The 17,965-nt window shown below is 46.0% G+C and overlaps 1 protein-coding gene across 3 annotated transcripts; it reads right to left on the reverse strand.

Annotated features, from left to right (window-relative positions):
• Positions 1–1,121: 1,121 nt before the first annotated feature.
• CTC1 (CST telomere replication complex component 1) lies at positions 1,122–16,633 on the reverse strand. 3 transcript variants are annotated; one of them, XM_084226019.1, is made up of 24 exons: positions 16,530–16,633; positions 16,306–16,445; positions 14,632–14,878; positions 13,538–13,734; positions 11,789–11,933; positions 11,102–11,404; positions 10,800–10,928; positions 10,238–10,464; positions 8,612–8,783; positions 8,326–8,526; positions 7,965–8,091; positions 7,650–7,764; positions 6,842–7,307; positions 6,417–6,506; positions 5,991–6,134; positions 5,634–5,704; positions 4,750–4,850; positions 4,253–4,418; positions 3,935–4,021; positions 3,693–3,852; positions 3,159–3,223; positions 2,764–2,926; positions 2,496–2,622; positions 1,122–1,559 (listed from the first exon to the last, which is right to left on the reverse strand). In XM_084226019.1, the coding sequence occupies exons 1-24, from the start codon at positions 16,548–16,550 to the stop codon at positions 1,399–1,401; spliced, it is 3,825 nt and encodes a 1,274-aa protein (XP_084082145.1). In that variant the 5' UTR covers positions 16,551–16,633; the 3' UTR covers positions 1,122–1,398. The 3 variants fall into 3 exon arrangements, with proteins under 3 accessions (XP_084082145.1, XP_084082144.1, XP_084082146.1); XM_084226018.1 differs by having other exon boundaries at positions 6,417–6,509; XM_084226020.1 differs by lacking the exons at positions 1,122–1,559; positions 2,496–2,622; positions 3,159–3,223 and having other exon boundaries at positions 2,770–2,926; positions 6,417–6,509.
• Positions 16,634–17,965: the final 1,332 nt, after the last annotated feature.

Raw genomic sequence — 17,965 nt, forward strand, 5'->3', positions numbered from 1 at the left:
TACAACTGTAAATAGGAGGCAGTTAACCTCCATCTTTTTGGAATGCTAAAATCAAACTCCCCTGCTGAAAAAGATGTGAATGGCAGAACAGCAATGGGTTAGAAAACTGCCAGCAGTTTTGGAATATCCTGGCAAAGACAAACCACATCTAAAGTCCTGTATGAGGAGTGATGATTGCAGTTGTAATGTGAAATGAAAGAGGAACAGACAAGCAGACAGCAGACAGAAAACTAACATACAGCATGAGGAGGAAAAGGAGACTAGTAAGATACCACTGGAAGCTTCAAGTTATTAAAGTTATTAAACCCAGATATAACAATAGAGCTGATTTTTTTTTTAAAGTAAGTGTTATCAGGTACTTCCTATCTATTTCTGTCTGCTACTGTGTTATTCATATTACAGGACTACTTTCAGTTGCACTTTTTAACCAGATTTTAATCTTTGTCTTATCACTTACAGTCAACATTTTCCTCAGGCTGAGATAGTTTATTTTGGGGTTTTTTTGGTTTTGTTTTTCTTTCTGGAGGGTGGAGAGAAGCTTTACTAAAATTTTTTCTGTTCTGCACAAAGCACCCACAGAAAGTAAGGCTGTCACAGCAACATTTGCAAAGACTTCAGCTTTAAGGTACTTTGGCAACCTTTTATGATGGAGTCTCACAACATTACTGAATGGTGGCATCTATCAGGTCTTGTGACACTCACACTTTGGTCTCAGAAGTGGACAGCAGGCCTTGAAAGGGAAGACACTTCACTCATGCTCAGTAAAACCACTGCCTGTATCACAGCGCAGTGCCTGCCTCTTACCAGCCCCACCTTATGTTCAGTCTGCTGCTGATGAACTGCAAAATAATGCCCAAATAATCTTGTCATTTAGCACTGTGATTTAGTCTCCAAACAGCAGCTTACTCATTTCCCTTCTTTTCTTGAAGGAGATGCTTTAAAAGTGTAATTTTAATTGTTTCAGTTAGGTTAAGAAGACCATACCCCGTGAGAACTGTATAGTTTTGTTAATGATCACCATATAGCAAGTAAGCCTGAATACTAAAATAGATACTAAAACAGATACAGTGTTCTTTAAGTAATATTTTCATAGCTTTATTTAGTAGATACTACCACACAAAATGCACACACTGTGTGCCCTAGGCCCAAGAAAGAGCTGTCATATAAGAAGCACTGAACACCTCTCTTCCAAAAATTAACCCAGAGTCACTGTTTGACAATAGCCCAGAGTGACCATTCAGGAATTCCACAAGGCCCAGTAGCTGCTTGACTGCACCCTTCACCCTGTGCTCACAGGCTTGTGCTTCCACTGGAAAGGAGATTTAAAAAGCTCCCGATCGCAGTAGGTATTTCCATAATTCCTCTCCCACTAGGAGGGATATTAAGCAGTGATCCCACTCAGCAGGAACTGGATGTCCTGCTCATCCTCTGGCTGTTCAGGTAGCGTAAAGCATCTTGTCCCACTTCCTCCACCTTCAGGCACAGCAGGCTCGGACGAGGCCCCACTCGTGACACGAACTCCACTTCACCAGAGCGAAAATTCCGCAGCTGCAGGGGAGCTGCAGGAGAAGGATACAACGGGTAACAACAACTCAGTACAGGGCTCTGGCTCTGCTCTAGCCCACAGCTGCACAAGCTGCTGGGGGAGGGAAGGCCTTGCAGCAGCTGCTTGGCATCTGCTAAACCTCAAAGGACAGCACGATGAATGACTCCGGGCTGTAGGCAGAGGAATGCATTTTGCCAGCATCCCTCCAACCTGCAGGAAACAGACATTCTACACTGTGAAATGCTGTGAACTGTGTGCTCACAGAGCTGATGCTCTGAGCTTTGTATCCTCTATCAGTATCAGCAACCTGCCTTTACAGACAGTGTACATGACAGCCAGAAAGTCTCCACTGCAGAGCATCCTCTGGTGAGCCAAGCAAATCAACCCCTGCAGCACCTGCACTCAAACCTAAGCTCTAGGTATGTGTGCAAACAGTGTGAAGAATTGGTGTGAAGAATGTTCCCTTAACACAGCAACCGCACAGTGGTGGAAGCATGAGCTCAGACCTCAGCACTCATGAATTCAAAACACTTCAATGCTGATATCCAGGTGAGGATTCCCAGGCCTGCTGTGGACCCTACATGCTGTCCTGTCTACAGTCAAAACCCACTGGATTTGAGGAGCCTGCACAGTAACTCTGGCTGATCAGATTCCTGTCCCAGACGAGGACTGAGAATCTTTCTCAAGAACAGTTTTATGTTTCTGTGTGAAAATTTCATCCTATGTTGTTTTAGGAATTTCCATATTATTTCTCTATTTTTATAGCCATGGATCTACTAAGATACAACTTAGTTCTACATTACAGAATACAAAATTCCAGGAAAATCCTTCAAAGATCTTGCTATGATGGGCAGTGAAGGCACCTCTCCTTCCCCAGCCTGGTGAAATGCCTCCTCCCTTCCTTTCCTTCCCACACTAAATATTAGAAAAGCCAGCAGTACTTGCTTACCAGGCTGGAGGATCTTGGAGGGCTTCCTGTCTAGGCTGAAATCCAACAGGATAGGGCGACATATGAGAGGACTTCTGCACAGACTCCTTAGGTAACAAGCAACAAGATCCTCAGGTTCCTCTAGACACTGAGGAAGGAAAGAGTGTGTTGCCAGGGAGTGTTCAGTGGGAGGCAGGGAGGCTCTGGAACACCCAGAGCAAAGGGAAATCCTGTCCAGCCGAGACTTGAGTCCAGCAGGCTGCAATTGCTGCTGGAATAGCCCACTCACCCCTGTTCCAGGAGCTTCCCTGTGCTGAATGCACACGCTGCCCCTGCTCTGCACGCAGTTCTGCACAGCTTCCCACTCAGGAAGGCTCAGGCCCAGCACTGCTGCCACATGCTCATTCCTGCACAGCACCACAGCTTCACCAGTTCCATCCTCCACCAGCACCCTGTGCAGAGAGCAGGCAGGATGGGATCAGGAGGGCAGGACAATACCTGCTCCCTCACAAGGGTCACACCTCAGAAAACAAATCTCAGAAGAGAGTTTGTTCACATCTCAGAAGATGTGATAACTCCATCTTTGCTGTTGTGTCCACATCCCATCCTTGATATGATTTTCCCCCTCCTGTTTGTGGTGTAATTTGCTCCCTCCTTCCCCCTCTTCCCACACCCAATCCCTACCGTGCACTGGCTCGCCTCACTCCTGTTTGTGATGGACATGGAGGATTGTGTCGGGTGCACCTCCCCTGAAGGAAGAACAAAGCTACAGCTACGTATGGGTGTAAGTGAGAAGGGGAAGGGCCACTGCTTATTTTAATCCATCTCTAATTAAGTAGGCAAAAGTGTAAAGAATTTTACTGCATTTCCAAGGAGTGCCCTGGGAAAAGTTTATATGGGGAGAAAAATCACCTTGCTGCAAGGTGCTGACCCCCAATAGCAGTGAACATGGGAAGAGCAGAGCATTAACACAGTAGGATTGTCCTCTTCAGTGTCCTCACTCCACCCCCAGTCCTAGCTGCCAGCCTGCTTGGCATCAGATACACACTTCTCATCAGTTATCACTTTGGTCCCTTTCTAATATGCAAGTGCTTCTCCGGAAAGAGGGTTTGCAATTGAGATAGGAACTCTCATTTCTCCTACATAGTAGCAAAGGGTATGTGAGAGTAAAAAATCTGCAAGACCTCTCAAAAATTATGTTTGTGGAAGCCTGAATACCTCTTTGAAGATGCAGCTGCAAAGTGAGCAAACCCACTGCAGGCACACAGTCAGTACACAGGACAAGTGGCATAAAATCCGGGCCTGGGCCACATTTTGCAGCTGAGATCTCAAGCTGGATAGATACACCAGTGAGGGGGATGAGTCTTCTCCTGCAGGACTAGAAGAGATAGCAATTTGAGAGGCTTGGAACATAGAAGTCTTTCTTTGGACTCTATCATGAGAACAGACCCAACACTTACGTAAAAGGAAAAGGCCGGTGAGAAGCTGGCAGAGATAGGATGCTCACACAGCTGGAGGCAATGTATGTGCAATAAACATTATGGAATCTGCAATATGAAAGAGCAGACGTCAGAAAGAGCTCGCAGAAACCAAACTCAAGTTTTCTTGGGATGGCTGGGCTGATCTTCACTTGTAACATTGTAGGAAAAAAATTTATGGTAAGGGATTGGGAGACATGAAGGCTTGCACAAGGGATGAGGAAGGTCCACATGGGAGGTGAGATTAAGAGATGGTTTCAAAGACAGTAAGAGAGGTCAGGGCCCTGAAGACAGGAGCACCTTGAGATCTTGCGTTCCAAGTTCTGGAAGAGGATCTTGGCTCCAGGTAGCAAGCCCCTGAGGTGCTGCAGGTAGGTGGCAGTAATGTAAATGTCCATCACAACAGGGGAGCCTGGAGTAGCTGAGATGCTGAGCTTCACACTGTGATCCCTGGACAGCAGAGTCCCTGAGGAGGCACAGAACCACACAGACCATGAGCTCACTCACACAGGCAGCATGGCCTGTCATTGAGCTGGGCCTGCTAGAGGGGCTTTTCCTCCCATCATGATGAGGCTATCACTGTTCCACCTCCCAGATTTTCTGGATACTGCATTCCCATTCCCATCTTCACATAGACAGTGTGCAGTTTCCAAGCCCTTTGACATGCAGCAGGATGCAACATCCTGGCATACTTCCACTACTCCCAGAGCAGCAGCACACTTAGCCAAGTGCCCTGGCTCTCTGAAACAGAAAGAAGAACCAATCTGTTGCTTCTCAACAGGCTGACACGATCTTACCTGTCTGCTTTGGATGGCCAGGTGGCTTCTCATTCTTGGGAGAGGCACACAAGGTCCTCTCCACGATCTCACCACAGAAAGAAACAAGAGAACCTGTGAAACTGAGAGCAGACCAGGATTTTTGTTCCGCCTGAAGACAAAGGGAGTGGAAGAAGGCCTGATTTCAAGATTGCAACAAAGTGGAGCACTGTTGGTTAAGCCCAGTTTCTGGGGAACTTGCCCTTGAGCACCTGAGCTACTGGATTGAGGGCAGGCTTGTTGCAGCCTATCCCTCCCAGGGACAAGAGGCCCCTCTACCTTGCTTTCTGCTGCTTCAGGCTCAGCAGTGAAGATGAAGGGTCAAGCACTACAGCCTTCCTCTCTGCTAAACTCCTAACTGGTTTTCTGAATTAGATGAAGAAGCCAAGCAAAAATCCCGCAGTTTTTCATAAAGCACTGGTGAAAAATCCAGTGTACATACATATCACCCCAGATTAAACATGCTTTGAACAGAAAAGCTTCTAAGTTTATTATGTGTTTGAGCAAGGTATGCTAAAAAAAATCTAAAACAAAAATACCCAAAAAATTTACATTCAGTCTGATTTTCCCTGCTGTGCTTGTTTCCACTTCTGACAGGAATTTGGCAGACACCTTTGGGACTTAGTCCACACCAGCAGTAGCCAAACCTTTTCCTGGATGCCATTTTGCAGTTTTGTCACCTACAATCCCTTTAGCTTCAATAACCAGGATGAGAGAAGTCTGAACTACTTGCACACAGATTTTCCAAACCATATTCCTAGGGTGGATATTTCTTTGCACTTTAATATAGCACTTCCCAATAAAAAATCACCACAGAGCCATTCCCTAGGACACAGTCACTTGTAATTTGGGGCAGACCAACATACCTGCTGCTAAGCACTTCTGGGATGGAGGCAGTTTTCTGGTCCATGCCTGTCAGCACTGACAGGGCTGTCAGCTACAAGTGAGGGAGACACAGCCTCAGACGGGCAGCAGTTTACAGGCATCCCCAGCCAGAGCAGAAAAGACAAGCTCTGCGTGCTCAGAGATAGGTCAAGAAACTCATGCTTCCTCTCCAGATGAATTCTGAAGGAGGAAAATGTGAAGCCCAGCAGCAGCCTCTGATGGAACTTAGAGCAGAACAGTCTCACCAGAAGATACTCTGTATTGATAATTTTTCTAGCTAGTTCTGGAGAGACCTACAAGTAGCCTGTGAAAGCCCTGTGCAATAAGGCACTGCATACCTGGTGCTCAGGCAGACAGGAGATCCAGGTCTCATGCTCTAAGTGCCAGCTATCTTGGACAAGCAGGCACAGGGGGCACGATGGGCTGCTCAGAAATGTTGCTGGCACAGGAGGAGAACTGAGCTTGTAAAACACTTCCAGGTCCTGAAGTAAGAGTGATAAGGCAAGACAGAAGGCTATTAGAAGGAAGGAGATCAAAGTTCAATAGGGAAAAAGCAAAGAACAATGGTTTAAAAAAGGAAAAAAAATCCACTGAACTCAGAGTTCTGAGAATTTTAATCAAACACAGAACGAAACCAGTTTCTTGGAAGAGCAGAAGGAAATTCCAAACCTTGAAAACAGCTTAGTCACCCTCTGACTCCTTGACTCCCACATGCAGTTCAGAAAAGTGTCCAAGAGAGAAGAGCACGACAACTTGTCTCTTACCGAGCAGCAGGGCACAGTGAAGCGATACAGTCCATCCACGTGCAGGAATGGAAACCATCGCAGAGACTTCCCCATAAACAGCAGCAGTGCCTGCTGGGGAAGGGACGAGAGAGAGAGAGAAGGTGATTGGAACTGTTAGGTATGGAATGAAAAATACAGTAAAAAGAGAGCAAGCCCAGCCCAGAGGATGTCTTGATTGAGAAGTAAGGTTAGCATTACCAAGAGTAAGAGAAGACAGATACATTTGCAGGAAGGTGACAGAGAAGATGAAACTTGCTTGGGGTGCAAGAAGGAATTTGCTAGCACAAACACACAAAGGCATCCAACACAAAAATCACTTTCCCATTGATACTAAATTACCCCCCAGGCCCACTTGAGAGGAACCAGCTCCCAGACTTTCAAACCACACCCCAAAGCTGCCTCACTTCTTGCTGCTGCGTCACACCCTCTTTTCCATCACAGCCAGCCTCCTCCAGCTCCAATAGGTTCCCAGTTTCTCTGGGGTGGCTCCAGAGCTGTGGTCTGCCCAGCCACAGCACTGTGGCTTGGAAACTGCGCTGCAGCTCATGTGCTTCTTTATCTCCTTCTGCGGGCAGCTGGTAATTGCGTAACATGAGACCCTCTTTCTGGGTAACCAAGAACAGGTGAGATACACAGCTCCTTGTTCTGGGGCTGCTTGGGTCCCCCTGACAGTTCTCATCTCTGTCAGTATCTGCCTTGGGATCCTCCAGTTTCAGCATTTTTGCCTCTGGGGTTTCCAGCTCAGATGTTGTGCTGCCATCTTTTTTATTCCTCAAAGAGGAGCTGTTTCCACTCCTAAGGCCTTTCTGGATTTGTCCTTCAGCAGCATAGAGAACCTGCACATCCTCCAAGTAGAACTGTACATAGACACTGAAATGACAAATGGTAACAGTGAAACTCCCTATTCCTGACACGTGGCTGTCCTAAACAAACATTTATCTAGGAAAAACATATCTGGTGAGTGCCCCACAGGTACTCAGCAGAAGCAGTGGGAAAGAGTGAAGTGGAGGGCTGCTCCCAGGCTGCAAGTACTCTGAACCAAAGGGAGATGGTGGCTTTGATACTGAGAAAGCGCTCCTTTTATGCAAATAGCAAAGAACGGGTGCTTTGGCACTGAAATGCTACGTTGGTAAGAAGGCTTACCATAGTCAAAAATATTCTTGGAACTTGGGAATTGATGATTTTATCTACACACTGAATAAAGGGACTCACCTAGTTTTTTTCTCTCTCACATGCTCCAGATTTTCCAGGTGTTCCCAGGAGGGAAAATCAGTCTTAAGGAATCTCTCGACTACAAGCTGGTAGTTTTCCACCTGCAAGAGTGATCCTGCAAACACATCAGAGAAAACAGCCCAGCTAAATAAAAAGAGAACATAAAACCAGTAAGGTCAATATCCTCATTTTAAAGTCACGAGGTCAGGCAGTGACAGTTCAGCATCTCCACATAACATCTCTTCTTCCTTGTTTTGGAGCTGGAAGGCAGAAGAGCAAAAGCTCAGCCCTCAAATGCAGTTTAGTGGGACATACCTATGAGAGCAGTCTGGGCAAAGGGGCTACCATCCTTACGGGAGATCACACAGCGAAGTGCACTGCTCTTGTCCTGCAGCTGGAGGGAACTGCTCCTGGAGGAGACCCTCAGCACACCCAGGAGTATCTACAACAGAATGGAAGCTGCAAAGAGCATCAAACAATTCCTATCCTTGAAAGCCATAAATCAAAGTGTGTGCAGCAGCAACTCAAATTCAGTCTGTTTTCAACATGCCACAGTGAGAAAAGCAGGGCTGTTCCCTAACAGGAGGAAGAGGCATGCACTGGACAGGGTGCTGGAAGGCATGACGAGAAACAAGAGCTCTCAGGGTACAGACAGGAAAGAGAAGGAGGCACATACCAGTCGGGGCTGGAAACTTTCTGCTGAGAATGTGCAGTAGGACCAGGCCAGTCTGCGATTCAGCTCCTGGGTGCCCATATGCTGTGCCTCCAAGGGGGAAAGCAACTGTGATGGACCGAAGCCTTCCCAGCTCTTCTGCTCTGCCACACGGCAAACTGCAGACAGAGATGGGGCCTGGCATGGAGGGTTCAGAGTCAAATACTGTGAACAAAAGAGAGAAGGAACAAATAAGCTGGGTTTCTTCCCATCAGACAAACAGGAAACAGCTCAAAGAACATTTACTCACTTTCTGCAGGGGACACTGGTGTATTTTTGACAGAATTTCATTATAAATATCTCTTGCTTCTTCTCTGTCTGGCACCATAGCTTGCAGAAAGGGGACAAGGAACTTTTCAGCAGCTCCAGGGTTTTGGTGCATAGAGCTAAGCAATCGACGACGCCCAAAGAAACAAGAAAACCTGAAAAGAAGTTATGACCATTAAAAGCACAGGCAGTCCTTGCGTTTTAGTGAGTCTTGCATCTAAGTCAGGGACTCCTTCTGCTTGTATAGGACAGGAACTAAAAAGATCACAAAAAACATGAAATTATTAAAAAATAGAGCATTTAAGGCAAATGCAAATTATGTTGGGCAGACAAGGAACAGGAAAATCCACAGAAATGAAGAGACTGGCAAAATCTCAAAACTCAAATGGCCAGAGAAACAAACAACATGAAGATAATCTCCCTCTAAGCAACACAAATAGATCTCCATGTCTTTCAGCTGGGCATGATATGATTACTCATGGCTTTCTTTCACAGAATGCAAAAAACACAAGTGAGAAACAACCACAAACTATTCTTATTCCATTTCCCTCATGAAAAATTAATTTTCTAAGTTTAGCTTACTGCTTTTGAATGGCTGGAAGTGATCACACTGCCAGCCAAAATACGACAGAAAGTGAACTCAAATGAAAAGAAATAGCACTCACTGGAACAATTTTTAAGCAGTACCAGGACTGAGCAATCACATTTAAAGAAAGTGGAAAAGATAATAAAACTTGAAACTTATAGCTAGCATGATTCCCAAGGCAAAACTGAAATTGTTTTACTGGTAGCATGTCAAAATTCCACAGTGCCAGTAAAGCACAGGAACACTGAGCATTCTAAAAATTGCTACTTGACTGAGAATAAAATGTATATACTTTAAAGTCCAAGGCAGCAGTCACAGTGATCAGCCATAAGTGCTTCAGAACAAACACAAATATTTTCACTAACAGAAGCCAGAAGTAAACCCAGAAACTGGCCCAAAGCTGTCCTGCAAACAGAGTGCAGTGTCAGGGAGAGCAGGAAGCCATCTGGAAGACTTGGAGGTAAGCATGGGTGGGAAAATCTGCCAAGACAGAGACTCTAAAACAAATTATCACACTCCTGGGAACACTCAGAATATCTCAAAGTGTTATGCTGAGCAGCTGCTGCTGTTTCCATGCACAGTCAGGACACAAGAGCCTTTATATCACTTATGATCTAGCTGTAGCACCAGTTTCCAGCTTCAGCCTCAGTGCCCACCTTGATCTGCCAAACAAACCACATTGGCAAGCAGACACCCTGAGGGTGCTTCTGTATTTCAGGACAAAGCCTTCCAGCCAGGATTATGGGAGTACAATGCTCAGAAGCACTGCAGCTTCCCAAAACTTTTACCTCACCTGCACTTGAAAAATGCACTGGCTTTTCTCGTAGGAGCAACTGCAAGGTAACAAGCAACTGGACACAATGTGAAGTCTGGATAAATGGCTTACTTAGGCCAATAAACTAGAAGCAATTGCTGCTTGTATTATCCAAGCACAGAAATGTTGTGATCTTTTGGTCTAGAAGACACCCAGAAACCTACAAAGCACATTCAGGCATAGCCTGACTTCAGAAGAATTGTCCTCACCTCTCCTCAAAGGTCTCCAGGAGGCTCACCAGCCAGAGGTACAGCGGCATTCCCAGATTGAAGCGGAAGAGCAGCTGTAAGCAGAGATTTCCCGAAGAGGCCAGTGCCTGGTAGGGGGTGCTGAGCCTTGAGAAGCTCTTCAGCACAACCATGCTGTTCAGGCAAGCACCGAGTACAGTGAAAGGGAAGGACGCCAGAGGCTTCTGCAGGAGGTGGACGTCGATGAGCTGGCGTACACAGACACAGAGTGTAAGAGAAGAGATAGCCAGTCTGCCACCACTCCCCAAAACTGTAACCCCACCTTAAATCCTTTCTCACTCTACTGGATTGTCTATAATCAGGCCTGAGGCATCGAGAGCACAGTTTAGGGAGGAATCAGATAATAATTACATCAACTCTCATCACTGAGTCCAGGCAGCAAGATCTCCAGTTTTGTTCCAGATACTTGCTGAAATAATTCCCATGTTCCTGCAGCCTTCTCTGACCCACACACTCACAAGCCATGCCCAAGGCCTGAGTCTTGTCTACGGAATACTTAATGACCTTGCAAATCTCAGCTTACCTCCACACAGGCTCCCGGTCGGAGGCCCCGTGCAGAGTTCAGCAGTGGCTGGTAAGCGAGGCACAAGCAGACTTGGTTATCCAGTAAAAAGAGACCAGCTTGGACATTGAGTACTTTGGTGACAAATCCCTAAATAGAAAGCAAACAGAAAGCAAGAGGACTGTAGAGAGTCACAAAATATAAGAGACTGACAGGCCTGAGCAGTAAAAAAATAAACTCATGATGAAAATAATGGTCCTTGCAGGCCAGGAGCTGAAACCCCAGTGCATGAGTGGGTGAAGGCCAAGCCTATGAACCCTTACCACATAGGAGATGATCCTGGACTCTTTGGCTGGTCTTGGCGTCTCCTCTTCAGCCCCCAGCTGTAAGGAGCAACTGAGCTGCTCAGCAGTCTCAAGGGAAGAAGACTGAGTGGATTCTCCTTGTGAAGCACTGTTCAGTGGCTGCTCCCTCACCTGCTCTGCACAGTAGGGCAGAAGGCAGGAAGAAGCACTGGTGACGAACATCGTCTGTCCAGATTTCTTCAGGCTGGACATACTCAGGCCTGTGATTGTGTACCTGTGACCCAGCTGGAAGACACGATGCCACAGCAGCTGGCTGGGTTTCTAGAGCAGAGAAACAAAAAGCAACATCAGCTTCAACTCCAGTGAAAAAAACTCGTCCTGACCTAAAAAATCCCACCCAAAAAAACGTTTTCCACCCAGAGGATTGCCTCACACTCTTAGCAAAAGGACTGTATCTGCAAGACATTCAGAAACATTCAGAGACACTGCAACTGCATGAGGGAGAAGGACTGCAATTTGGCAGGCACAGAACTAGATTTCTTACATACCAAAACTATTGTACACTGGGTGCAATTAAAAAGATATCACTAGTAAAAGGAAGAATAAATCAAACTGGGAAATCAATGGCAAGCTTCAAAGAATTAATCAGCTAGCACATACACAGATCCAGATAGTGAATTTGTGAGCAAAATTCCAAGGACTTACTTGCACCAGCACAGGAACACAAACAGCAGATGCAAAGCACTTCAGAAACAGAAAGAAGAATGTCTTGTGGTGAACACAAAGGAGAGGCCCGAGTCTGGTCAATTCCCCTGCTACAGTAAGCTTTGATCTTTTCTTACATGGAATCCTAGAGGGCAATTGAAGAGGCAACTGAAATCAGAGATGAAAGAAAGCTTAAAAGTATCCCAAAAGCAAAATAAACAAATATGCAGCATGTACTTTCCGGGAATAACATATCCAATGAAGCAATATTGTCAATCTCTCAGAGAGGTTTTCAAAACACTATTTGACTACAAAATTTGTACTTTAACTTTTCTATACTAAATCCTTTTGATATTTTAGTATTTGAAGACAGAAGGAACAGAAGAACAAATTCACACACTCCATGACAACAGCCATGTTATAAAAGGCTTTACCACAAACAAGCAACTAATTGTTGGTCTAAAGGAGAAGAAAAAAGTCACAAGCAATTCTTCTGCAGGAAACAGAATTCGGATTCGTATATCCATGGAACATGTCACTGTGGAAGCTGTAGGCCTATGAACAAGAGGCCTGAAAGCAACAATGGAGTCTTTCCAACAAACCTGACACAGAGAGAAAGAGCAGCAAAACTGAAAGCAGATGAGAGGCAAGAGATTATATTTCTTGAATCAATTCTGTTTGCTGTTTCCAATCTATGTTTCAAAAGATTAAAAAAAAAAGTAATTTCAAAAAAAAATTTGTTTGTAATTTTCATTTCAGCTCCTAGTGGACTTGAATATAACTATCCCACTTACTTTGAACAAAACCATTCTTGATTCCAAAACATCTAAACAATTATCTAACTTTATGACTTTAAAAAAACCCCAACTACACACAATAGTATCAGCACCTCACTGTAACATTTTAGTTGTAACATGGAAAATTGGTCAGATATCAGTCAATAACAAAGGAGCTTTATGTTAAAAGTGTGAGAATATATACTGAAATATGGAAATAGTCTTCTTGTTTAGAAAGGTCTCTTGAGCTAAATGAAACACTTTACCTTAAAATTACTTTCTTAGAAGCAGATAAACCAAATAAAAACAAAAGATAACTACAAAGAAATGAAAGCAGCATGATTAGTGACATTTTATTGTAATTAAATTACACCAGGAATTCTCTATTCAAGAAGACAGAACATGATCTAGCACGACTCGAAATTATCAACTTATTAAGATTTGCAATTCCATTGGCTCATTTTCACATACTGTAAACTAAAGCACAGTTACTTCTACCAGTTGACATTTTACTGGCACTTTTATCTCAGTAATCTGATAAGAATTTGACCAGTGACACATATTAACATCATAACAAAATACAGGGTTACTTTCAAGTATACTTTTGGTTCACTGGAGGATCCAAAAAAAAAAAAAAAAAGTTGTGCTAATCAAAAGAGTGAATATTAGCCTCAAAGGCATGTGAATTGACACTGTTCTAATATTCTTTCTATAATCTGAAATTACATCTAGAAATACTTAAAATTCGTCCTATTTTTTCAAATTACAGAACAAAAACTTCCAATAAACTCCTGGGAAACAGATGGTTAAAGAAAAGGGGCTTTGTTGTATAACTTTTACTTCCACCACTCACTGCAATGCTTCCAAACGTGGTAGAAATAGAATTTGTCTGTTTCTAAGCCAAGTGCTCTTCATGTTACCTGCCAAGCCAGAGCAACAGTGGTATGAGGAGTTGGGCATGGTAGGTGTTTACCTGGAGGTAAGCAGTGGCTCAGCTGGCACTGGGGAGGTGACTGGAATGCTGTGAAGTACTTCCTTGGGGGCATTTACTGGCACTGGATCCACCAGGATTTCCAAGTACCCTGCTGCACTCTGGTCTGTCTGTGGGATATATGACCAGCTCGGGAAGACAAACAGTGAGTCCAGCCAGTCCAGTTCAAAGTGCAAGAGCTAAACCAAAAGATAATGAGATTGAAGCTTGAGATGAGTTTCAGTTTGTTTTCTCAGCACTACTTACAGTGTTCATTACCAGTACACCCTTGCACGTGCACCACAAACTCTTCTCCTACTGCCAGGCTTCATCACTAAATGAGAGCAGTGTTTTCTGCCCACTCTCTTACCTTGCATGGAGAACATCTGTCCTTCCAGATGCAAACCTGCCACAGACTTGCTGAACTCTACAGCTAGCACTTCCTGTTTACAGCCACAACCTCACAGAAAAGTGATAATTAATTCAATGCAAGGCTTAGTTATTGTCAGACTATTTTTCTAAAATACTTGCCTGCTTTCTTTTGCCCCTGTCTTTTCAGTTAGAAGTTCTTAACAATACAACTTTTTCCTAGAGTTTGTCTCATTGGAAAGCAAAACTTCAGAGTTCTGTCACCACCACTGTAGGGGTTATTTGTTACCTCAATTCCACCTGCAATTACCTTCAGGAGGCTTTCAAGTCAACTGTCATGCAAGCTATTATTTCCTGAAAGTATGTCATCAATGCATCACTGAACACGAAGTACAGCTCTCCAGAAAGTTATTTTTGCTCCACTAGTTGGAATTCAGCAAAGAGTGGAAAGGTCTCCCAGGCCACCTTGTACTGTGGTGAATAGAATAGAACTGTGCTGGCTGTCTCTTTTTTCCAGGCCAGTACATTCAGCATTTCTTCTCTTAGCAAAGGCACATTTCACATGTTCTATCCTCTGCCCAGGATGTGAGCTTGCTGTTTTCCAGCCTGTTACAGAGACATGTTACTTCCTTCCCTAGACTCTGGCAGAACACCTGAAGCCCCTGGTGGTTTGTGACACTGCCCCAGAAGTGGGAATAAACACAGAACCCATCAGAGAGAGGACCTACCTCACATGGAATTATCCCAGTATTGTCCTTCACATATAGGCAACCATCTACCAGCTTTTCTTTGTTGTCTTGCCTTCCATCTGCTAAATAGCCAACCAGGATCAGGTAAGTCCTTGGCAAAGTCTGCTGCATGGGTAAAGCACCTTGTCCTTGATGAGACCATTCCTTAAATTCATTAGTGCTCCAGCTCAGGTGGCTGCAGCACGGTATGTGCTGCTGTTGCTGCAGGTCAGAGATGGAGCTGAAACTGGAAAAAAAGAAAGAAAGAAAAAAGCGAGACTACAGCAGGATGTGTGAAGAACTCAGTTTACAAAGTACCCCAATATCACCACCGAAAGAGCCAACACAAACTCTTCTCCAGCCTGTGATTTTGGTACTGGTTTCCAGTGAGCTTCACTGACAATTTTAGGTTGTGAAACTGGAGCTCTAGTCACAATACCCACTTCCTCAGTAGCAGGACATAATCAAATTCAAAGGGTGTGAATTTGAAAAGTTTCACTTGATTAGTTTGGGATCAAAAGTTCAAAGCAAGAAACTAGTCCAGATGAGTGATGGGTCTGAATCACCAGTAAACAGTAATTAGATATATAAAAATTAATGAGAAGACATCAATTTATGCAGGTACTTATGCTGTGCATTTTGCAGGGAAATGAACAGGGGATTATTTGAAACTGCTCCATCTTCGGAGACAGAGCACCACCAGGAATGATACTGGTACCTATGATCCACAAAAGCACAGTGCTGCTCGTGTTTTTGTCAAATGTGCTGAGTGCTTTTCGGGAGAAACCCAGAACTACAGCAGGACACTGGCTCATGGTTATCACATACAGAAGCAAACAGAGACTCTCCTCGTACTCTATAGCTTGGTGGTTAGCTGGGGATGTAGCATACTGCACAGAAACAGGCTCACAGGAGGTAAATACCAAGTACCTTCAATTCTTCTTTATAGATTCTTTTAAATATGAACCAAAGTCTGATTTAAATGTCATAAAATACACAGGAAAAAATATGGCTTAAATTAGATAAGTTTAGCTGGTCTGAAAGATCAACCACCTGCATTTATTAACTATTAGTTAAAAGTCACAACTCCCTAATAAATTCCAGTGTACATTTTCTCCCAAAACTGGTCATGCCAAAGATTTTAATTCTCACACAAGTTGGAGCAAGAAACAGATCCAGACAAGCCAAACTTTCCAATATGGATATCTCTCAACGAGCTGCATGTTTTTCATGATGATGAGCACCCAAAAGCCTTTTAGCAACTAAAATATGGGCCATGTTATCCTAGATTCCCCTTTTTCAAGAAGCGCACACTCGAACGCTGAGCTCAGCTCGCCGACAGGTTCGGAGACCAGGAGCATCCTCCCGTGCGGGCCAGCAGGATCCAGCCGGGAAGGTGCCGTGCAAAGGCTGTACGGTGCGGCAGCCCGCCTCGGCGAATGCCCGCTTCGGTCACACGCGCGGCCTACCGCAGACAGACGGGGACGGTGCCTATCGCCCCGCGAGGGCGGCGGGGCCGCGCCGAGGCCAAAGAAACGCGCGCGGTTACCGCGTTCGACAGCATCCCTCCCACAGCGGCATCCGGAGCGGGCATGGCGCCGGAACGAGCCGCGCCGAGCTCACCGGAGGGCCGCGCGTGGGCACCGGAACCCCCCGCCCCCGCCCCGCTCTCACCTGTAGGCGAGCGGCAGCGTCCCGCCGCCCGCGCTCCGCAGGCACCGCAGCACCGCCTCCAGCGCTGCTGCCTCCTGCCCGTCCGGCCCCGGCAGCGCCCGGCGAAGGAACTCCCGAGCCGCCTGTAGCCAGCGCTGCTCCTGTGGGGGGAAAGGAGGGAAGCGGGGTCTCAGTGCCGGGCGGGCGGCGGGGAGGGCGCAGAGCGGCCCGGGCCCTTCACTCACCGCCGCGCTGGGCGCCGCCATGACAGCCCGCGCGGCCCGCGCCGTTGCCGTGGCGACGCGGCGGCGGGAAGCGCGCGGGAGCCGCGGGGAGCGCCGCGCGCGCACCAGGCTCCGCCCCCTCCCCGCCCTCCGCCCAATCACCGCCGCCGGTCCCCGGCTGTTCCCGCCCCTTCCGCGCGGGATGGTGAGGAACGGGAGCGGGAGTGCGTGGGACGGGCCTGGGCTCGGCTCGGCTCGGCTCGGCTCGGCTCGGCTCGGCTCGGCTCGGCTCGCCTCGCCTCGCCTCGCCTCGCCTCGCCTCGCCTCGCCTCGCCTCGCCTCGCTCACCAGCGCCGCAAGTGGGCAGGGGAGGGAGAATAAAACGAAAGGTTCACGGGTTGAGACAGCGACCGGGGGAGATCACAAATCGATTGCCGTCACCGGGAAAGCAGGCTGAACTTGGGCATAATAATTGAGTTTACTACGAACAAAATCAGAGCAGGGTAATGAGAAGTAAAAGAAATCTTAGGAACACCTTTCCCCTCCCGCCCCGCAGGTAGAGAGCGGATGGAGATTAGGGTCAGTTCGTCACGCCTGTTCCTGCTGCTGCTGAGGGAGAGCGCGGCCATTCCCTGCTCCTCCGGCAGGTCCCTCCCACGGACTTGGCCCATGACAGCCTTCCCTGTGAAATACAAAGCTGTGGTTCGTGTCAGGTACATACAGGCAAGGTGTGTATTTGTGATTGTGATATGTGTGGAGACCGACCATGGGACAGTTATAAAGACGAATTCTAATAATAACTGAGAAAAGTAAAGCATGGAAGAAGGCCTTTGAACCTATCCTTTGTTTGCAATTAACCTTTATAAACCTTAAGTTGATTTAGGAGCATTTGAATGAAAGCTTTAAGGATTGTTGCTTTTTGACAGGAACTTTCTGCTTGTAGCTAAGCCTTAAAGAGTTTTGCAATAATAACCTTTTGAAGCATAATTTTAGAATATTGCTTGTAGTAAGGATCTTTGAAACTATAGCTTTAGATTATATAAAAAGGAAACATGCAGCTTGAGAAAGGAAGATGGACATCAACTCAAGGACTAATAGGTTCGACCAAGGGAAGCTGGACATCACGGTTATGAGATTTATAGTCCTTGCAATCAAAAGGTGGACCCACATCTGGAAACTGGACTTCACCAGATGAAATACTCCTTCTTTCTTTCGGAAACCGGACCACCATCACCTGGGTGGTACATCCTGAGAAAAACTTTCGGGATGTACATCCTGAGAAAAACTAAATCACAATAGTGTATAGAATTGAGACGTAAAAACTGGGAATAGAAACTGCTGATGAGTAAAAGCTGGGAATAGAAACTGCTGAGAAAGCTTATGAGTACGCCTATAAATACCTGTAAGCCCCAACCATCGGTGTGCAGTTGGAGGGAAAACTTCCCCCACTGTACCCA

Source organism: Fringilla coelebs (genome assembly GCF_963513975.1).
Source record: "Fringilla coelebs genome assembly, chromosome: 2".
NCBI classification, from domain to species: Eukaryota; Metazoa; Chordata; class Aves; order Passeriformes; family Fringillidae; genus Fringilla; species Fringilla coelebs.

Excerpts from the sequence above, each read along its gene's own strand:
- CTC1 (XM_084226018.1), bottom strand. The coding sequence starts at position 16,550 with ATGGCGGCGCCCAGCGCGGCG. Across the intron at positions 7,765-7,964 it reads TGCCCAGACTGCTCTCATAG|GATCACTCTTGCAGGTGGAA; the intron begins GTATGTCCCACT and ends ATGTGTTTGCAG. Across the intron at positions 4,851-5,633 it reads CCAGAAGTGCTTAGCAGCAG|TTTCACAGGTTCTCTTGTTT; the intron begins GTATGTTGGTCT and ends GTCTGCTCTCAG.